General features: G+C 39.7%; 2 protein-coding genes across 5 annotated transcripts in view; one reads left to right on the top strand and one right to left on the bottom strand.

Moving 5' to 3' along the window:
- abl1 (c-abl oncogene 1, non-receptor tyrosine kinase) overlaps positions 1-5126 on the top strand; it is a 35072-nt gene extending 29946 nt beyond the window's left edge. For both annotated transcript variants that reach the window (XM_026921658.3, XM_034300760.2), the window contains exon 11: positions 29-5126. In XM_026921658.3, the coding sequence (XP_026777459.1) occupies positions 29-1566 (1538 nt within the window). In that variant the 3' untranslated portion in view covers positions 1567-5126. The remainder of the gene's footprint in view (positions 1-28) is intronic.
- Positions 4892-17242, bottom strand: rab14l (RAB14, member RAS oncogene family, like). 3 transcript variants are annotated; one of them, XM_026922044.3, is made up of 8 exons: positions 17101-17242; positions 10752-10810; positions 10429-10482; positions 8166-8343; positions 7358-7424; positions 7065-7152; positions 6890-6920; positions 4892-5848 (listed from the first exon to the last, which is right to left on the bottom strand). In XM_026922044.3, exons 2-8 carry the CDS (start codon positions 10801-10803, stop codon positions 5671-5673), a joined length of 648 nt encoding a protein of 215 aa, XP_026777845.1. In that variant the 5' UTR covers positions 10804-10810; positions 17101-17242; the 3' UTR covers positions 4892-5670. The 3 variants fall into 3 exon arrangements, with proteins under 3 accessions (XP_026777845.1, XP_034156652.1, XP_053086218.1); XM_034300761.2 differs by lacking the exon at positions 17101-17242 and adding an exon at positions 16940-17050; XM_053230243.1 differs by lacking the exons at positions 6890-6920; positions 17101-17242 and adding an exon at positions 16940-17062.
- Between the last annotated feature and the right edge of the window lie 1670 nt (positions 17243-18912).

Below are 18912 nucleotides of genomic sequence, written 5' to 3'. Positions count from 1 at the left end.
GTTTGATCTGAAATTTCTGTATTTTCAGACGGTGCTGAAGCAGAGGTAGCTGTGTCACCAATGCTTCCTCGAAAAGAGAGGCTTTTGGTAGATAGCAATCTAAATGAGGAGCCAAAATCAAAGACCAGCCTCAACCCCTTGATCAGCTTAATCAAAAAGAAAAAGAAAACCGCTCCTACCCCTCCAACACGTAGCAGTTCCTTTAAGCACCCCAGGGATGATTTTAACAATGGCTCTTCACTTAATGATGCGATGCTAGGTATCGACCCTTCAAAGTTCCTCTGCCTCAATAATAATGGAGCTGGCGGTGTCACCAATGGAGCCCCCGCATATCCTGGTCAGGTTTTTCCTCCACACCCACGGAAAAAGGGCACACCAGGAACCTCCAGTGTTGGGAGATTGGCCACAACGCCCCCAGGTGAGGAAGATCTGTCCAACTCGAAGCGCTTTCAGAGGTCCTCATCAGCCTCCAGCATGCCCCCAGGGTCAGACCGTACAGAGTGGAAGTCGGTCACTCTCCCCCGTGACGTGCAGTCTCGCCACTTTGACTCAAGCACCTTGGGAAGCAAACCTGCCCTGCCCCGCAAGAGCACACCACGTGGTGGCACTCTTACCCCACCCCCACGCCTGTCCAAGAAGACTGAAGATGCTTTAGACGAGGTTTTTAAGGATACTGAATCTAGTCCAGGATCAAGCCCCCAGACCCTCACCCCCAAGTTGGGTCATCGGCCACAAATGCAGAGCGAAAGCTCCAAAACTAGTGCCTTCCAAGCAGACCTGCTTAAATCGAATGCACTCTCTGCCCTGGGAGCAGCCGGGGAGGAGTGCAGAGCACGCAGACACAAACAACCTCTAGATATCTCGGGTCAGCGAGAGAAGGATAGGGGGAAGTTTACAAAGTCCAAGCCAGCTCCTCCTCCACCTCCACCCTCAAGTGTCAAATCTGGGAAGGTTTCAAGGAGCCCCACACAAGACCTAACTGCTGACACTAAAGTCAAAGTCAGTCTTGACCTAAGCCCCTCTGGCTCTGAACAAGGCAGGTCCTTCTTGCCCCAGGAAAGTACCAAAAAACCTAGCACCTCGAAAGCACAGCCATCAAAGACCACACCGACTTCTCCAACCAGTCAGCCACTCGGAGTAGTGTCCAGCTCACCTGCTGGAGATCAGGGCTCGGCTACAGCTTTCATCCCCCTCGTGACTACACGCCGCTCTTTGAGGAAAACGCGTCAGAATGAACGTATTCCCAACTCAACCATCACACGGGAAATGGTCCTGGAGAGCACAGAGCTTCTGCGTGCTGCCATCAGCAGGAACTCTGAGCAAACAGGCAGTCACAACGCGGTTTTGGAAGCTGGCAACAACCTGTCGAAGTACTGCCTGAGCTATGTGGACTCCATACAGCAGATGAGGAACAAGTTTGCATTCCGTGAGGCCATCAACAAGCTGGAGAACAGCCTGAGGGAGCTGCAGATCTGTCCTACAGCCACTGGGGGTGCCAGCACACCACAAGACTTTACCAAGCTCCTATCCTCTGTCAAAGAGATTAGTGACATTGTTCAGAGGTAGCGGAAGTGCCTCAATCCTCCCTTTAGTTTTCCCCTCTTCAGGGTAACCAGCAGAGTAATGATCTTGGCAAGGCAGATTAAGAGGGGGGAATTTTTTTTCTGAATGGCTGTGACATACATTTTTTCCTAAACAATCTGAAATCACCTCTCGTTTTAAAAAATACTGTAGGACTCAATATACTGTAGGTTGCATATCATAGGACAGAAGTATCTTGGTGTTGAGCACAAATTCAAAAGAACCTTCATGTCAATTGGATTTGATCATAAAGAATCTGAAAAGATCCAAGCCTGAGTATTAGTTACGTTGGAAAATTGGGTCTGTAATAACATGTATTTCTTAAAAACAAAGTCTTCTCTGATTTTGTTGATTACAGTATCAAAGTCAAACCTCACACTGTGTGTTATCTGGGGTTCACTCAAGAAGTCCACTCTAGATTTTTGTGTACAGATGGGAGACTATCATGGTTTTGACCAAGACCTTTGTTCCCCAGCTTGGTTTTTCATTTTTTTGTGTTTTTTCAGTAAAGGGCTCTGTTGTGTGATGTGTTACAGCCCCATTGTTAATATTGAGCCCAGTTAAGTATTAGAGAATCACTGTGCCATAAAGGTTCCAAATCAGTGCAGTTCTTTCTTTTGAACAGATGTGCCTTAAACGTTGTTGCCCTTAAAGACTGTCTCGCCAATATTCAGCGATGTGGCCTTGAAAAACCAGGACATTTTAACTTATACATTCATCTACAGTAATTGACACGGATGTTTGATTCCGAACACTACTGTCTCTAGGAGCCGGAGAAGGACTGGTAAAGTAAGACCAGCAACACAAAAACCTATGTATCTGAATGTTTTTATTTTATCTAATGTTATGTAAGAATGCAAGCCGGCACTCATTACGTCACTTCGTAATGTTCTGCACACCACTCACAAAGATCCCAGTTACACCTGGTTGTTCTGTGCATCTCGAGCTTCAGGATTTTATCTGGATATGGACTGAATACGTTAAACCCTTCCTAATATATTACATCACTACTAATGTCACCTCAGGACAGGAGATCATAGCCAAAGCCACTTCCTCTTTTCCTGGAAACGAGGAGCTGCTGGTCCCATGTAATGAGCAAATTTGCATTAATTGACTACAAGTGTAAACGCATGTGGCTAAATTCACATGAAGATTAAATCCAATCCAGGATGCATGAATCAACCATGTGTAAATGGGGTTCAAATTGCTGAGAGACTTTAAGGATTAGAATCACTAACATGATTCGAGGTTTTCTGATGTCCCATGGTTCAGTGGCACGGTCACTCACCTTGTCTTATAAACGTCATTAATGGTAAAGACTGAGATGTATCGAGTGCTAAGAAATTGTATACTTAACCAACCAATGAACCTTCACTGCTAAGTCAGAAACTCATACTAAAAAAAAAGTTCCTTTTCGTTTTAATCATATTGTTTTACAGTATTAGTGTTTGCATTTTCGACACTTAGCCCTCTGACTGCGATGCTTGAGGATGAGGCCAACCACAAGCTGCCTTAGTTTCAACGTGGTACTGCCAGTGTTGACTTCTGTTTTTAGTCATGCCACTACTTTTTTTTTTTTTTTTTTAATGCAAGCATCACAGTTTTGTACACTAATTTGCTCATCTTTGTAAATACACATTTCTTACTCTTTCATTTGTTCCTCTTTGTAACCATGGTGCAATTTCTTGCGTAAAATACAAAGCAATTTTGTTACTTGAATGATGGCAGTTTTTGTTCATGGTCCATGTTTACTGGAAAGTCAGTGTTTAATTTCCTTTATACCACAGCGCTTTTGAATTCTCAATTTGGATTTGTCGGAAGTCGTTCATAAATTTTTTATAAAAGCGGCTCAGACAGTTGTGCCAGCTGCAAGGCCAATCACAGTAGGTAACGACTTTCACAGGGACGTTATATAGATGCTTCTTATAATCCAAGCCTAAGAATAAACTGAATTTTAACATTTATGGAAAGTATCTCCAGTGTCAGCACTATGTTACGCTCTGTAAGTTTTCCACAACAGGACCGTCTTCAGGATTTGGCACTTTCCAGTTTCTCAGCAACATGGCCAGCTGCTTTATTTTGTCTGATTATTTTCGAGAGAGAGGCTGGTGAGGGAACGGATGTTTATAGATGTTATAATGCAAGATAACAGGTCTTGTGGATGTTCCACATTACTAAATGTAACTATAAATGTATAAAGATACATGTCTTTCATTAATAAATTAAAAATTGTAATAGTTGGCATATTGCTGTGGAGTAAGAGGAATAACACAAAACATGAAACAGGGCATGCTGTTAATGGAAAATAAACCTCTCAGTGGTAAGAGTAACAGAGCCACCTCTCACCACCCATAGTTGATTATTTACTTATAGCAGTACGCCCCCAAGTGTTTTATTCCTTACATGTTGTGAAGCAAGAAAAATACTGGCTTGGAATATTCAATCAAGATGTGTATTTCCAAGAAATACAAAGTTTCAAATATGATGTTTTAAATATTAAGGAAGTTTTGTATGATAAACCTATTCTACACCCCCAAAACAAAAGAAAAAATTCAAATACAGTCTTTTTTCTGTTTAGATTATTTTATTATCATTAAAATCAAAATATCAACATTTTAATCATATACACGCGAGAATGCATTTTAACGTAAGTGCAGCTCCTTCAAAATGTACTCATATGTATAAAGTTTATACATTTTAAACTGATGTGGACGCAGCCAGCAGTGGTTATTCAGACACTGACGAGACGGACAGAGCACGAAGATACATTCACTCCCTCTATAACGTAACCACTCGCATCTCGGCTTTAAGAAGCGCTCCTCCCTCTTTAAAGAACTTCCAGTGTAGAGCTGAATTTGGAGACGGATAGAAAGATTTTGCCGCATGTAAGCCAAGAGGAGGTGCGTAGTGGAATTTAACCTGAACACCCTGTGAGTGAAGCGAGAGTGTGCCACACAAATGTTTAGTCATAGAAAATGTTAAAGAATTTCCTAGTGGAGGGTTACCAGTGACTCGTATCCGCTGTACAATGGAAGGAGTGCTGCTATATACCCTGCCCCCAACATATTTAACCGTATATACAGCTGCTGAGTAAGTGTTTCATATGGTACAATGAGTGAAACCGCCAATGATCTCTTCCCTCTAACCCCGCAGTGGATTTACACCTTTTGTGAACTGCAGTGTTTCTATACAAGCCTATATGACAGCGGCGGGTCAAATTTACAGCCAGAACAAGCGCATCTACCACACGGCATTCACGAATGAAGCTTTTTCCTGTCACACTGAGATCAATAATAAAATAAAAATGTCATAACCGTGTAAAACTGCATGTTTAATTCTGACAGAGAACAGAAAAAGATTAGACAATGATGGTTACAATATTAACATGAATCATAAGACAATAAGGCAACAAATCATATGCTGGTTCTAGTTCTAATGTACATGGTTTGAGAAGGGAAAACTGAGGCCCAGCACAAAGAGATGGAAAAAAAAAAAAAAAGGGAATCTTTTAAAAGATTAAGTGAGGGGAAGTGCCTTTTCGTAAAGTGTCGTTTTTTTGAGAGAGAGAAAAGACTCTCCAACATCCCCAAGAATTAACACACACTATATTAAAATACACATCATTAATCTGACAGGATTTTGATGCTAGCAAAAAGAGCTGGACGTACCATCTGATCCTGAATATCGGTATTAGGCCCAATACTGTCTCGGAATTGACGTATTCTCTGTTCTGACTGATGTTTTATGAAAATTCATGGTGTTGACTAACACAACAGATCATTGATTGAATACCATCATGCTGCCATCATCCCTTTGAGGCTTCTCATACCTCTGACCAGTATCAGATATCGGCCGATACTCAGGCAGAGCATGACGGAAGAAAAAGGACAAACTGGTAACCAAGTGAGAGAGAAAGTGATAGAAAGGGGGAGAATCACTGACAAACAGTCGAGCCTGTGTGTAGTTGCCTCCGTTTGTCGGCCCCTGCTCACACCCCCTGTAGGTTGAGAAAGGACGAGGCCGGGTGGAGTGATGGGAAAGGAGGAGAGGTGAGAGGGGATGAGAAGGTCGAGTAGGTAGTGTTGGTCATTAGCAGCCGCATCCTTCCCTCTGAGGCTGTGCTTCGCTGGTTAGCCGGCCGCCCTGAGGGGCAGAGGGCTTGTGCTGGACCCCTGATTCGGCCGCGTTCAGGTCCAGGCTGCCATCCTGAATGTTCTGGTAAATCTTTTTTGCCGCCTCCAGGAAAGCATCCTCCACATTCTCGCCTCTGTGGTAAACAAACATGGGTACGACACCATGACACATCTTTTATGGTGACAGAAGCCTTTACTAATAAAGCTTGACTGAGTTCCTCTCCCACAGAACAGAATCCAATCCGAATCTAATGCCACTATTTGAGCTGATTAAGGGATATATTTCCATCCAACTACAAATGTTAAATAAATGTTAATTTCAAAAATAAAAAATGTTTCAACTACTGTTAAATTAGATGCACATAGGGAACAACAGTGTACTCAAAAGAGTACCAACAAGGAATAAATACACTTTGTTGTTTTAAGTGGTAAAGCACTTCTAAACAATTATTGCCTGGGGAATCGTGATAAATGATGCGGTTATAGAAACATATTTACAATACATCATTTCTGATACCTGTAAATGCTTACATTACAGAATTATGCTGATCATACACATTTATTTCAGCAGAAGAACGTGGTACTTACACCTTGCAAACCAGGCTGCCTAATTTCTCTGTTTATGGAGCCTTTTCTTTCATTAACACTTACTGTTACAAACCAGTTAATTGGAAATTCAACTCTGCAAATGTACTGGAGTTTTTCTGTTTTGTTTCCAAAAAGAAAGTGACATCACTTTCTAACAGTCAGTAAGTTTTCTGCCACAGGACAAGTCCATAGGACAGAGGAGTTTATGCTTAGCTGGTTTTCAGTAATATGACAAGCAATTTTTGGTCTTATTAACTTCAAAAGAGAGAAAAAGAGACGTTTATGGAGGAACACCTGTATACAGGTGCTATAAAGTAAGTGATAACAGGAACTAATTTGTTCCACAGCATTAAATGCATTAACTATAAATGGATAAAAAGCACATTTCTTTAATTAATAAAAAATTCTAATTGCTGTGGCAGAAGAGGAGTAAAACACTTATAGAAAAACAATCACGTCGAACTGCATCACCCCACCATGTCTTTATTAATCTTTCAACAGTATGTTGTCATGTTTTATTCCTCACTCATCATCCCAATGCTGCAGCTAAAGTCAGCACGTCTTCATTACTGTCATTACTAACTTACGTTTTTGCACTGGCTTCCAGGAAGAGCAAACCTGCAGAGCAGAGGACAGAGTGAAACAAGAGCAGTGCTGCTGTGTGTGGATGTTTACAAGAACCTGAAGTGTTGTTAAGGTACAACATGGATAATAATTTGTGTTATGCACATGTGCTGACTCCCATAACCTCCACAATCTCACCGTTCTCCTCAGCAAACTGCTTGGCTTCCTCATATGTCACATCTCGCTGGGCTTCCAGGTCTGCTTTGTTACCTATGAGAATGATCACCTGTAAACACACATGCACACACACACACACACACACACACAGCTGTCACTTTCTAAAATAAATACTCTGACAGTGGTACACTCATTAAAAATACATTCATGTTGAAAGAGGCTTTTGTTTTGGGGTTGAGAGTGAAACACTGTGCTTCGCGTGTTTATGTGAAGACTTGAGAAAAGAAAAAAGACTCCTGCAGAAGTCTACTCACAGTATTGGGGTTGGTGAGGTTCCTGGCATCAGTAAGCCAGCTACTGAGGTGGTTATAAGTGCTTCTCCTGTCAGAGTGATAGACAGAGAGGGGGAGACAGAACGAGAACACTAGTTGTCATGCGAGCAATCGGAAACACAAACCATGCCAGCGGAGCACAGCAGACAGACAGCACATAAACACCTGTCATTATATTCTGCCTTAGTGATGAGCACAAGTACACGTTATATAACCACCTAATCACACATTCATTATCCTACAGTGTTAGAGTAAGATATTGGGCTAATGATTGAACGATCGTGACTTCAAAAACCAACCACCATACTGAGCCCTTAATTAAGGTGCTTAATCTCAACTGCTCAATTGTATCCTGTCTAAATTGTAAATTGCTTTGAATAAAAGTGTTAGCCAAATGAATAAAATGTAAATTTTAATCCATTTCATCTGGAAATATCCATACAGTGGTACACTCATTGCTCAATAAAAATACATACATCCTGAAAGAGGCTTTTATTTCGGGCCAAACAATGAGCTTGGCATCCGAGGTGTATTTACTGCAGTTTAGTTTACTGCAAACAGAAAGTATACTAAGATTTTACATAACAATTTAGGTGATACATGGGCAAAAACATTTTTGGGCTGGGTTGGGGAAAAAACTGGCAAGGAGTCATTTGGGGAGAGGAAAGACTCTGAGCCATTTGACTCACTGACACCAGTCTTCAGTTGTGGCACACCTTGCATCTATATATGCACAGCTGCACTTAGCCCTTAGCCTAAACAATACACTGAGGGATGAGCAGATTTCTACCTGGTGATGTCGTACACCATGAGCGCTCCGGCGGCGCCCCGATAGTAGCTGCGTGTCACAGCTCTGAAGCGCTCCTGCCCTGCCGTGTCCCAGATCTGCAGCTTGATCTTCTGCCCGCTCACCTCAATAATCCTTGTTCCAAACTCCACACCAATTGTGTGGGGGCAGTCCGCCATGACTGCAGAGGAAGCAAGAATTTACATCATTTCTATGATTGCTAAGGAAAAAATGCTTCACAAATAGAACTGCAGATATCAGAGATTTCACAGCATGCTTCAGAGATGAGCCAACCGGAGACTGCAGATGATTCAGTGAGAAAATGCATTCATGCAGGGCTTTTCTACTGGACTACACAGCAACAAACCCACATCACACATTCTGTTGTCATTTTTCATTGCCGAGTGAGCCGTAACCAAGTACCTATGCTAATTTTGGTTATCCTTCTTGCCAGAGTTGCAAGAGTAGCAAACAGGATGTGGTTAGAAATAGTGCGGATCACATGCAATCGCCATGAATCATCAGACAACAAACATGGCACAGCAATCTTCAGTAAGACTGCCTGATAATGTTCCCATTAAATACAGTGAAAAACTTAAAAAGCATCTTCACATAAAAGGTAACTGGGGTCTTAAGAGACACTCCGTTGTTGCTACAAGCATGACTTGACAAATGATGTCATCACCCCAGAACATCCAGAAATGCCTCATATTTACACTGGTACTGTTGTGTGACGGGAAACAGACACAGACTACAGACAGTTCTGGGTTCAGATTAGTAACCACACCATGCCTTACCACACTGTCCAGTGGAAAAGTACACTAATGGCCAAAAGTATGTGGACATCTGACCATCACACCCATATGGGGTTGTGAGGAATTCAGTCCATTCAGCCACAAGAGCATTAGTGAGGTCTGGCACTGATGTAGAGAAAGGAGGTCTGGTGTGCAGTCTGTGTTCCAGTTCATCCCAAAGGTGTTCAGTGGGGTTGAGGTCAGGGCTCTGTGCAGGAAACTCGAGTTCTTCCACTGTAACTGTGGCAAACCATGTCTTCATGGAGCTCGCTTTGTGCACAGGGGTACTGTCATGCTGGAACAGGTTTCAGTCCATTAGTTCCAGTGAAAAGAAATTGTAATGCTACAGCATACAAAGTCATCCTATACAACTGTGTGTCCAACTTTGTTTGGGGAAGAACCAAATATAGGTGTGATGGTCAAGTATCCACAAACTTTTGGCCATATAGCGTACCAAAAGAGACCCGAGCACATAAAGCAGGGGTGCCAATATTTTTAATAAGAAAATGCTAACAGACAGACGAAAAAAAAAAATTAACTTTACCACAAAAAATCCCTAGTGTATGTGGGTGGACAAGACAGTGCTATGCTAAAAGCATAAATGATAAACAGCACATTCTGTCCTGCTCTTTTACCAACCAGAGAGCTCAGCCCTGCCTTTTATTTTATGTTGGTTCACAAAATGAGGATTGCAAATTCACAGGTCAAAGTTCACCTAGATAAAGTCCGTAAATGAAAGCAACCGCTACCAAACCAAATGAGTGTCTTTCACACCCCGTGTCCTTTCTCTTTTAGTGAAATAGCTTTTCTAGTGGTAGAATTTTATTCATATTTGGTCTGACTGCTGTTTTAGCTAAAAAGCAGAAAAGCTTACTTTTCAGGTGCCCATATTGCCAGAGGTTCAAAGCTTGATTTAAAAAGCAAAAACCATAAATGCTACGACTAAACCGTGGCACCTCTGCAAAAAGAAAGGACTGGGTTCAATTTGACTCAGAGAAGTATAGTTCTGTATCTATAAAGAATTGAACACCTATAACGATTTGTTCCCATTTCCTCCCATTAAAAAAAAAAAAAAAAAAAACAGATAAAAATAAAAAGCCATTTCTCATTGCTTCAGCTAGAAGAGCTAAAACACTAATACAGCTGATAGAGTTTCTCTGTCATACTCTGTAACCTTTTCTCTTCAGAATGCACAAGTTCCTGTTTATTTTGTGCTCTCAATGGCCCACTTGTGTGGAGTGATACAGGATGCATCCTCGGTGAAAGACGGGCGGCGCATCTGGAGCTCCGCTCCCTCAGTCAATAGTCCTAAACTTCCATTATGCATTTTGGAGATGATGTTCATCATGCACTATTCACCGTCAAGAGCCTCATCTTACTGCCACATCAATGATTTAGAAAAGCATCATCCTTGCATGCCTTGTGCACACATATTCGAGTTCAAATGGTGTGATGTTGGGTGTGGTACTTACATTTCTTTTCTGTAAACTGGTGAAGCAAACATGACTTCCCTACCCCCATATCCCCTGAGGAGAGAGCAGAACGAACATGTTACATTCCACACTGAAATGTAATGGTAATGTGTCACACAGTACGGTGACCCTTCTCTCCTACAGTGCATGTAAAGAAAGTCATTTACGAGCAGGGCTAGAGTCATCGGGACAAAGATAGAGAGGGGAATAAATGCACAGTCATGAGGGATTAAATATGAATGGAATGCAGACTGCCAGCATAGACTATGAAGTAGTGTTGTCTGACCCACTTATAACCCCCACGCTCTCTCATTCATACTTACCGATGATGATGTATTTAAAAATGTACGAGTAGTTGTACGGTGCGGTGGCCATTGTGGCTCTAAAAATTAAAAAAGAGAGAGAGAGAGAGAGAGAGAGAAAGAGGAAAAAGTTAAATCATCACTGTAGATTTGTCAACTGCTCCTGTGATCGTAAAGATTGTCCTGTGCTCATCCCAGGACTCGAACAGTCAAAACATTCTCACACTGAACAACTGAACACACTGCACTGTTTGACTTTACTCTTTAACACATGATGATTTGTAATCGTGCTATCCGCTGTCACCTCTGGCTTGCTCATTAGGGATCTACATCTGGATTTCTATAAAAGCAGCTTGACAATGTCAATGTTAAAACTGCTAATAAATAAAAAGAATATGTATTTGACATAGTGACTGGTGCAATATCTGTAAAACAGATTCTGATCTTTAGTAACAGAATGTAATGTGCATACTCAGTTTAGGCTGGGGGTGCGCGCAGCATCAATCTTAGATGGTTTAAATTTCCATTTTCTCAATGGGACGTCATACCATCTAATTTTCTTGAGCATTTCTTAAGCAACACTATGATGCATTTCTCCACGTGTTGGTGTCACTGGATGACAAGGCAGAATAACAGATTTTCTGGAAACCATTTTCATCAACAGGTTTATTGGCACTTACTCTTATAATGAGTCTAAATCTGTCAATAATCTGATTTTAATAACACTGCTAGAAGTTGTCAAGCTTCTAGTTTACTGAGATTTTCCAGTAGCGAGAACAAAACATTGATTTAAAATGGAAACGACATTATTGACAGAATTGCAGTCACACTGAACATGCACAAGCTATACAAAGACCATCAACATAGGAATTTATTGTTGATTAGAAGCACAACATCAAGGTTATTAGCTCCTAACAACTTTACTGGTGAATGAGTTTTTATGGTTGCACACAATGCTGTCCTTCTACAAAGTCACGTTATATATATATATATATTTTTTTGGTCACATTTTTGTTTACTGGTTCATTAAAATGTGTCCAGTGTAACTAGCCAATCGTGGGTGTCTGTGATCTCATGTATGCGGAAGAGGGTGGATAGCACTTTCCTCTGGGGATGTTACGCTTCCCTTTGATGCAGCATGAGCAGCAGTTCAAAATGATGTGGTTGGCTGGCTTCACATGTTTTGGAGGAAGCATGTGATAGCCTTCGCCCTGGCAGCTGTCTCATGATCGTGGAGATCTAAGTGGTGGGAGGGAATTGGCCAAGACTAAATTAGGGAGAAATCCAAGGAAATGTTTTTAAAAATGTGTGAAATTGAATTAATTACACTATGATTCAGACTCAGGAAAAAACTAATACGTAAGAAAGCAAAAATAGTGAGCTGAAGTAAATAGTGCATAGAGTAGGAACCTACTAGTATAATGTTATGGTATGTACAAAATTATTATCTTTCACTCTTTCTTTCTAAAAGAGACAAAAATGGGGCATGTTAGTGGGGCAATTCTGCTGACTATAACCAGGAACAGCCTGAACAAAAACAGCTTATTTAGATCCACTCAATGAGTGACGCAAAACAAAAAGCAGATTAATATCTAAAACAAAAAAAAAACAAAAACTTTTTTGTAGGGTGAAGCTTTCAAAAAAATACATAAAAAACTGACAATTCATTATAAGTATTCAAGTGTATCTCAAAGAATTTAAACCTCAAAGGATGTACCTGGTTAAGTAAATTTATAAATAATAATGAAATAACTGTGGCAGAGAGCTGCAGATATGATGTAGAGCTCTGATCCGGCGCTGTTGGAAAAAAAATCTCAATCGTTAATCCAATTTTGTTCAGCAACAGAGCACATCCAGACGGTAATAAGACGAGACATAAGCCAGAGGATATTATTGTGTTAGGCATTAAAAGCTGCCCAGGCCTCTGAAATATGACTTAATAACATTACTTTGATTTGTGGGCTAAAAGGCATTTGTAGCCGTTCTCTACATATAACCACATGTGTTAATCCACAAACACACAACACTATTACACTAACTGACGAATAGCTACAAAACGAAGCATCTTGGCATGGAGTCCATCTGCTTTAAACTGAACATACGACACACAAGTCTGTACACTTTTCTAGGGAAAGGACTGTTAAGAAGTCACACCAGTTTTGTGAGATTGATATCAGTTTTGGAAATTCTTGTTTTGTGATTTCTAAATACAGCATGGTTGACTTTTTTTTTCCCATTCAGAAACTCTAAGCTCTCAGCACACCACTGCTTTCTCATCTCCCCTCATATGACCCTGCATCATGTGACACTTTCATTAGACTACATGTAAAACATGTGAGACTTCAGCAGTGTAATAACACAAACTCTTGCCCTTGCAAGGTGATCCGAGACCACAAATCTGATCTCACAGCACAGAAAAACGACCTATCCTATACCCACACTGTCACGCTTTAAACTGATAAAAGCTTTCTCACTTCAAACTCAATGCGCAGCCCTGCATTAAGGAGAAACAGAGGAAAGCATGTGATCAGTCTGCCGTCTCAGCACTTCCCTTCCCTGATTCAGAAAGCAGAAATCTCTCACAAGTGTTTCTTTTTTCTGCAGAACAGCACACACTCTCATCCACATTTTAAACCATTGCAACCAACATAACAAGCTAAATGACTTCATAACCGCAGTGAGACACAGTAAGTGAACTAAACAGTAATGTTCATTCATCTTTAGGGTCGTGGTGGATCCGAAGTCTATCCATGGGAATACTGGGCACGAGGCAGGGAATACACATGAGGCAGGGCACCATCACACACACACACACACAGCCAATTTAGTGTATCCAATCCACCTACCGATGCCGGAGGACACCGGGGAACCTGGAGGAAACTCCCATGTACACAGGGAGAACCTGCAAAATTCCACAAAGGCAGTAACTCGAGGTCAGGATCAAACCTGGAGTTGTGATGCAGCAATGCTAGCACTACGCTTCCCACAGTAACTTACACTACAGCCAAAATCTTCTACCTAATATAAATTTACTACACCTCCCTAAACGGCCTCACAGTCATCTAACATTATCAGTAGCTAACATCACATCATGAAGTATGGTAAAACGGTCTCAAGTAAACTCCTTTGTCTTGAACACTTTCCTGTGTTGATAAAACTTCACAAAGCACCGTGACACAATGTGCTTACAACAGAGACAGGTTTCCTTTGTTTAACACTTAAAAAAAATCTGTTTATTGTTAGTCTTAAATTATGTGGAGCATCACTTAACACACTGGTGTTCAAAGGAGAAATTTGGTATTTTAAAACCTACTTTTATGAATTAGTGGCAAACAGTTTGGTGTGAGCAAATTGTGTTTTCAGGGCTGTTAATAGTGTATCTAAAATAAACAGGTGAAGAGTTTTATTCAGTGATGAATGAGCTTCTGGAAACAAAAATGCAATATTCTATGTTTTATGTACAGAACAAAACACAATGGGTCGTGCTGTTATATCAAAAATAATAATCATATAGCACAGCAATTTGTCAAGGATTACCTTTTTTTAAATTTATTAATAAACATCTTATCAGTTAATGCTGTGCAAAGTCTGCGAGACATTTCTGCAAGTTATTTCCCGTTATCATTTATTAATAAATTCAATTCAATTTTACTTATATAGCGCTTTTAACAATGAACACTATCACAAAGCAGCTTTACAGATATCTGGATAGAGACATAGATTTAGATTTTTGTCCCTAATGAGCAAGCCAGAGGCGAGGGTGGTGAGGAAAAACTCCCTGAGACGACATGAGGAAGAAACCTTGAGAGGAACCAGACTCAAAAGGGAACCCATCCTCATCTAGGTGACACCGGATCATGTGATTATAAATAATTCCTCTTCTACAACTGTATACTATAAAGTCAAACGGTGCTAGGTGTATTGGAAAGATAAGCATCAGGGACATTTTATATTTTATATTAGTAGTCTATAATCAAGTCTATAATATCCATTAGAAACTCTCCACTGTAAAATGAATGAGATTTGCAATCATTAGGCTGTCCATGTGAAACCATCCATATCCGCATTATAACACTATAAACAATCATTCCCTCCCAGGCCTCTTTTTCCTCTGTCTTGAAGAACACGCAGCTTGTCATGTTACCAAGGAAACAGAAAGCACAAAGTCCTTTCCACTGGTGGAAACCTTACTGACTGTTACAAAGCACTGACACTGGAGACTCATTCCATTAATATTAAAGACATCTCTCCTTTGTTAAACAGCACACGTTTAAATTCTGTATATTGTAAATCCTCAATTATGTTGATTGTCTGCCATCTGTGAATAGGTTGTTAGTATAGAAACATTAACATATTAGAACTAGTGCATTAATAAGCCTGTGATATGAATGACAGCTGGAACTACTGTCAAAGCTGCTGTTGTAGAAAACTAATCAACACCCCCTGACCAATGAAATTTGAGAATACATTTGTGAATAGATTAGAGTGTTATAAACGCAGTGTGATATATGTCAGACAATGACCATCGTCTATTTATATTTATTTATTTTTGTCATACTATCGTTTTGGTATCATTCATAGCTATACTGAACCTGTGGTTTCTTCAAAAAAAACATTACCTCTGAAACATTTAACTTAGAGGTAATTATCTGTTAATGCACCTAGCTACAGTTTTCAGTAGGGGTGTAACAATGCATCATGACATGATGCCTCACGATGCAAAAAATGTGACAATATGCATAGTGGGAATGTGTGATTCATATCATGAAAATCAGCATTCTAATAATTATGCATCTAATATAACTGCACTGTTTGAACACCAGAGGTCCCAATCTGCGCAACCCGCAGAGTTAAAATACACAGCGAGCGCGCTGGTCACATGATCACATTCTTTTGTGGAGAGCCTGCGCCATTACCGAGAATCCCGGGGGCATTTTATCCGACTTTGGAGCTCTATCTCTGGTTAAAATGACGCCTCAGGCACTGCTAGGGAGCTCATCATGTTTCAAACGATCATTTTCCCCCAGCTCTGAGACTTTGTTTATTCGATCACAATTTCTGGGAGAATTACAAATTTATGTATTTATTTGTAAGATATGGTGAACCTGTAGTACATTTTGCTTACAATATTAAATATTTAAAAAAAATGCACATTGTTTTGCATTGTTTACGATTCAGTAGGGCTGCATGATATTGAAGAAAAATGCAATATGCTATAACTTGTTAAATAACGCGATATGATAATGCTATAAGTGTGTAAAATCAGTTTAAATTTTATATATATAAAATATATATATAAAACTGAAAATGGCATAACCAACATACGTTTCATGTTTTTCATGTTCTTTTGAGGAAAAGAAAGCATTGTCTGCTATCTGTGTCGCCCTAAAACTTAGATTTTTCGTAACTTTTTGAAGTATTAAAACCATTCCGTTATCGCAATATGTATCTCGCAACATTTTGATAATTTCGATATATTGCGCAGCACCAGTAATCATTTTTCTTCATTAAAACGTTGTTCAAAATCTGAGAGTCGAACTGAATCGACTCATGAAGCCAGTATCGTGAATCGAATCGTGACCGGAGTGTATCGTTACAGCACTAGCTCTCAGGAACTGTCTGCTGTTTACTGAGAATTAACAGCAGGGGTTAATAATCGTGCTAGCTAGGCAATAATAATTATACAGATAGCAAACACTAGCTATATATCTATTAAAGACATAAAAGCCCTGTCTTTGACACAAAGCCTGGAACATACCTGACATTAATGGTGGTGTCATTAGAAATAATGGCGTTACTGTATATCTAGCTTACTTTATTTCTGTCACATACTCAAGCACAATAGCAAACAACTCAATTTCATTAAAAACATTCAAAACGTCCATTTTTAATATTATTTCAATAAATTCAAACGAGTCATGTGTAGATATTGGCTAGCAAGTCGGACAACACACCATCATCCCTGTTATACATTCTACAGATGCAAAACAAAGCTAACACAATTAATAAAGCTAGCTAGATAGCAGAGTAGCTACGACTGGACTAGTATCTAACAATTTGAACACATAAAAATAAAATAAATAATATAAAATGTGGGTGTAGTCCGGTACCCAGCTTCCTGTTTTCCCAGAGCCACCAACAGTCCACCAATTTGCTTCCTGCACTAGCTCGCCTGCTACATTGCTCAGTGGAAGGCTAGCTACGCTTACCTGAGTAAATTAGCTAGCATGCTAACCGGTTATCCCAGGCGATTCTACTCCAAATATTCACTCTAAACAGGTACACACGAAAAGAAACTGTTTCTCGTGATAATTTTATGGTCGTGTCGGACAAAATGGCTATGATAATTAGACGCAGATAAAGTGCTCACCAGGGGCTGTGGTGTTGATTTCACGCCGTGAGCTTTCCGAGCGGATCTGCAGCTTCCTCTGGGCTGGAGGAGGGAGACTGCCTGTCCAAGATGGCGGCGCCCACGACACAGGGTTTCCTCTATCGTACACAAAGGGCGTCTCACACTACAGAAAATATGGCAGAAATAATAATTTAATCATGTTTATTACTTAAATAACAGATTTCCTAAATAAAAAAAAGCAAATGAACAAAAAAAAAGCTATATATTTTTTGGTTTGCAGCAACAAGAGTGAACTTAATCTAACAAGCTAACATGAATGTTGTTAATCACTCAATATTGTTAATCTAATCTGTATTGCACCAGGAATTAAAATAGTAACCTCTGATTAAAAGCCTAGTTTCTAATAGTTTCAAACTGACCTTGGTTTCTAATTGTCTTTGAAATCGCCTGTTGAATACACTATATGATCAGAAATTTGTGGACACCTGACCATCACATCCATATGTGGTTCTTCTCCAAACTTCTCCGAACAGTTATACAGGATGTCTTTGTATGCTGTAGCATTAAGTTATTCCTTCAGTGGAACTAAGAGGCCCAAACCTGTTCCAGCATGACAGTGCTCCTGTACACAAAGCGAGCTCCATGAAGACGTGGTTTGCCAAAGTTGGAGTGGAAGAACTCGAGTGTCCTGCGCAGAACCCTGACCTCAACCCCCCCGAACACCTTTGGGATGAACTGGAACACCAACTGCACCCCAGACCTCCTCAGCCAACATTATTTGTATTGTTTGTGTGTGGAGCCTTTTGTCTAAAGACAATTTTCTATCCTCTTTGGGATAGACAATAAAGCTTTTGAATTTGCTGGCTTGCTGATTTTCCTGAAGATCATGAGAAGAAGTAAATGAAGTTTGGTCATCCTTTTTTATTTTTTATTGTTTATTTTCACTGATATTGTAACATTGAGTAACAAGTTAAATTTGAAAGTAAACTCTTGTTACCAAATTATAAATTGAAAGAAAATTATTATTATTATTATTATTGATAATAATAATAATAATAATAATAATAAATTTTAAGTCATAAATCAGTAGAATGTCCTTAATGATCTCATGGCATTAGCATGGGGAGTAGTTAACTACATTTAGTATAGTTACTCAATCAAGAGGAAAATGTCCCCGTTATCAGCAAAAAAACTTTGTAAAAAATTAAATATTGTTTCCTGAGATTGGTTAACTCATTTACTGAATTGTTAAATGCATGCTTTCTGAGATTCTGAGACTCTGAGATGTTAAAAAAAATGAAAAAAAGTTCAGTGATTTAGAGTTACTAGGACCAAGTGCTACCCCAATCGTGTAACCACCAGCCCTCTTTTGTGGAACTCTTTTATTTTATAAATAGTGTAAAACCATGGTTAATTGTAGTAAGAGGTGGACTTGAAGAATACAGAAGAAAATCAAAAGGCCAGTAGGGAGTCTGTATTGTAAGTGGAGAATGAATAGGTTACTATTTCAGTCTATTTCTAAACAGATTTTTAAACTGTATTTAAAGGATGGCCAGACAGACTTTAAAAAAATTTGTACCCAGGTTTAGTTTGAAGAGTGGTGATATCCATGCTTTAACAAGCCTATTAAACCTACTTCACCCCTGATGTTAAAGTATGTGTTGATTTATTTAAATATACATTACCAAATTAATTACCATTTTTTTGTTCTGTTTGTATTTTGAGTTACATTAATTCATTTGCAAGAAAAAGAGATTTACAATTGAAGCACAATCCCGTCCAAGCACAGAGATGAACATTAACTTCATTTTGCTGACAACAGAAATTTTA

This window comes from Pangasianodon hypophthalmus, chromosome 27, assembly GCF_027358585.1.
Source record: "Pangasianodon hypophthalmus isolate fPanHyp1 chromosome 27, fPanHyp1.pri, whole genome shotgun sequence".
In the NCBI taxonomy this organism is placed as follows: Eukaryota; Metazoa; Chordata; class Actinopteri; order Siluriformes; family Pangasiidae; genus Pangasianodon; species Pangasianodon hypophthalmus.
This window is presented reverse-complemented; position numbering and strand designations above follow the sequence as displayed.